Genomic DNA, 3,026 nt, shown 5'->3' on the forward strand with positions numbered 1-3,026 from the left:
AATTTCAGCAAGCATTCCAACTAAGTATTCTTTACTCCAATGATTGTTTAGTGATCTTTAAACCTAAGTGAAGGAAAAAGAAATCGAGGGCCTACAATTTATATATGTTGTGTGGAAAAAAACGAATGCTACCCATATTTTAATTCTTTGTAAAACGTGATATTACAAAAATCTTCTCCAAAATGACAAAAATCTAGCATTTCCATACAAAAATGTGTATCTCACCAAATTATTCAATCATAATTTGATTCTTCTTATTTCTTTTTTCAAATATTTTAATTCTTTTTTTTAGTATAAAAGATGCATAAAGATGGATATATCCAAGTATTAACCTTTAGGTCCTCTTTTTTATTTTATTTTGGTAGTCTCAAAGCACTTCCTTGGCTTGTGTTTGTCTTCTTTGATTTGATTTGGTCTGGTGTGCTCTCGCATGTAACGTGTTTGGATCTCATTGGTCAGTCCCTTTTTTAAATCTAAAACAGGTTGTCGTATTTTTTGAAATACATGGCTGAAACCCATACTTTTTCAAACCCCAAAAGATGGGTGGGGGTGATGGCTGAACAGACTACTCACTCAGTTTTACTTTTCCCTGGAGTAAACTGGCAGTAATCAATTCTACTAAATTGGTGCTTGCTTAAGTTTTTTTTTTTTTTTTTTTTTTTTTTTGAAGAAAAGGAGAAAATTTTTAATGCACAGAGGGTGGAGACTGTGTGAATCATATTTATGTAGTGATTAATGCACAGAGGGTGGAGAAGACACAAGGCATGTAAAATATATTCATATACGCAATGCATGGGGAAGTGGATGGAAGGAAAATTTAAAGGGTTGTAGAGCAGCGAGTTGGGTGGTTCAAAGTGAGTGGAGGCATGGGGAGCGTAGGCCCAAACGGCATCACCGCAACACAATCCACATTAAAGCGGTAGCCTCCAGAAACCCAACTCCCCACCTTCCATCGGAGGCGTCCCATGGCTTTGAGATTGAGCACGAACCGCCCCGCCGACTGATCCTTTCCTACTTCATATCCAAACGAAGGAGCCACAGGTACGCTGCTGCCCGCCAAGAAAGCCGTCAGCAAATTAGAATCTTGATAGGCCTGGTAGAAAGGCGGTAGGGAGGTAGGGAGAGTTATCTGTTGCCCCTTATAAGCGGCGTACACTTGAAGATGGTCGTAGTAGATTCCCACCCTGTGATTAGGGTTTTTTGAGGAGAGAGTGAGTTGGATGGAGGAATTGAGAAGGTGAAGGTCAATGAGGTTCAGCTGATACACATCCGCCTGCTTCACCCTGAATTCTGGCTTCGACGGATGCAGGATGAGCCAGAGAAGCAGTATGAGCAAGGAAATGGTGGATAAAAATGCCGAAACTCCCAGGAACAGCTTCTTGTAGCGCTTGTGAACCTTCAGTTCTTGCTTATTGGCGCAGTGTTTGGGGGATTTGACGTGTGCAAGAGACATTTAATTCGATCTTCTGAGAGGGCAGGGCAAGGGCAAGGAGAAGGGCATGTATTTGTGGGAGAAGAAGATGGGGGGGTAAATTAAAGGAGGTAGCGGCGGGGGGCCACACATCACAATTATACAAAAAGTAGCAATAATTAACAAAGGGACTGGCAATGCAACTTCATCATCTAGTGGGCGTTGGGGGTGGCGGGCACGCACACGCATACACTCGCACATTTCACTCCTAAAACTTCTCCGACCCAACTTTTTAACTCCAATAATTACATGTCCAAATGCACCTATTTTTCTTTTGCCCCCACCACACGACTAAATATCTTAAAACTAATTCAACATATTTCCCTTCTTTATTTGGATGATAATGAGTTTGATCTTAGAAGCAAACCCCCTAGAAGAAAAGTGATGGACAATATCTAGGGTCCACTCTCCTCAATCATCTACAAAAGTCATTGAAATTATCAACTTAAATTACCGGCTTGCTTTTACAAAAGATAACACGATAGGTTTCAAATTAATTTTGCCCAACTTTAATTTAGACTCCACTAAATGTAGCCAGTCCTTTAACTTTCATCACCATTGACAAGAGAACAAGGAGCGTTAATGATGAGATACAAACAAGAGAAAAGCCAAAAAAAAAAAAAAAAAAAAAAAAGCGTTTGATGCTTTAACACTAACTTTCCATACAATGGTACAAGGAGAAACAAACGGCAATGCACCCATCATTGTTTTGTGGGCTCCTACTTATAATCTTCTTATAATGGAACTCACCGTAGAGATGCATCGGTAGATGAAGAGATCTTGCGATTTTTATAAAATATATGGATTATTCATCTCGTTGTCAATTTATCTAATAAAAGTTAAAACTACCCACTATGAAGCACAGATACTTCATGTGAGACAAATAATCAGTATCGGATACGTATCGGATACGGATACTTTTACATACTTCCCAAATATGTATATGACACGCGATTTGACATATCTATACTTTTAGATACTTTTTAGATACGTATCTATTTCTATGTGTATTTTTTTAAAGAAAAAAGACAAGCAACTCATTTAATATTTTTCAATATAAAATTAGGTAATATATTTACAAAGCTCACTACTCGAGTCCAAAACTAAAAGAAAAAAAAAACAACAAATCAAATCCTAGACTAGAATCATCTAATCTCCATCTTCACATTTGAATCCCTACAAAGTCCACCAAAATATAAACCATTTGAATATTTCAATAAGTTCTTCGTTTATCTTCATACTTCTCTCTATAATCTTCATTCCTTTTTGTAATATGAGCCACTTTTCTATTGCATTTTATTAACTATTGTACTTCAACATCTTAGATGCTGCTTCTTTTGTATTGTATTTTATGTTGTTGTTATTAACTTGGATGCTAAATTTATCTATACTTTTTTTAAAAGAAAAAAAATGTATATTCAACGTATCAGTATCTCGTTTTTTAGAAATATATATTAAAAAACATATAAAAAAAATGACGCATCCTTAGACGTATCCATATCTTAATTTTTTAGAAATTGACGAATTGTTGTATCCGATCGTATTCATATGGTAT

The 3,026-nt window shown here is 36.6% G+C and overlaps 1 protein-coding gene across 1 annotated transcript; it reads right to left on the bottom strand.

Annotated features, from left to right (window-relative positions):
• Positions 1-700: 700 nt before the first annotated feature.
• Positions 701-1,517, bottom strand: LOC120092717 (Late embryogenesis abundant (LEA) hydroxyproline-rich glycoprotein family). The gene has a single exon (XM_039050871.2). It carries the CDS (start codon positions 1,451-1,453, stop codon positions 818-820), a length of 636 nt encoding a protein of 211 aa, XP_038906799.1. The 5' UTR covers positions 1,454-1,517; the 3' UTR covers positions 701-817.
• Between the last annotated feature and the right edge of the window lie 1,509 nt (positions 1,518-3,026).

Source organism: Benincasa hispida, chromosome 12 (genome assembly GCF_027475165.1).
Source record: "Benincasa hispida cultivar pf3 chromosome 12, pf3_genome.v1.1, whole genome shotgun sequence".
Lineage (NCBI taxonomy): Eukaryota > Viridiplantae > Streptophyta > Magnoliopsida > Cucurbitales > Cucurbitaceae > Benincasa > Benincasa hispida.

Excerpts from the sequence above, each read along its gene's own strand:
- LOC120092717 (XM_039050871.2), bottom strand. The coding sequence starts at position 1,453 with ATGTCTCTTGCACACGTCAAATCCCCCAAACACTGCGCCAATAAGCAA.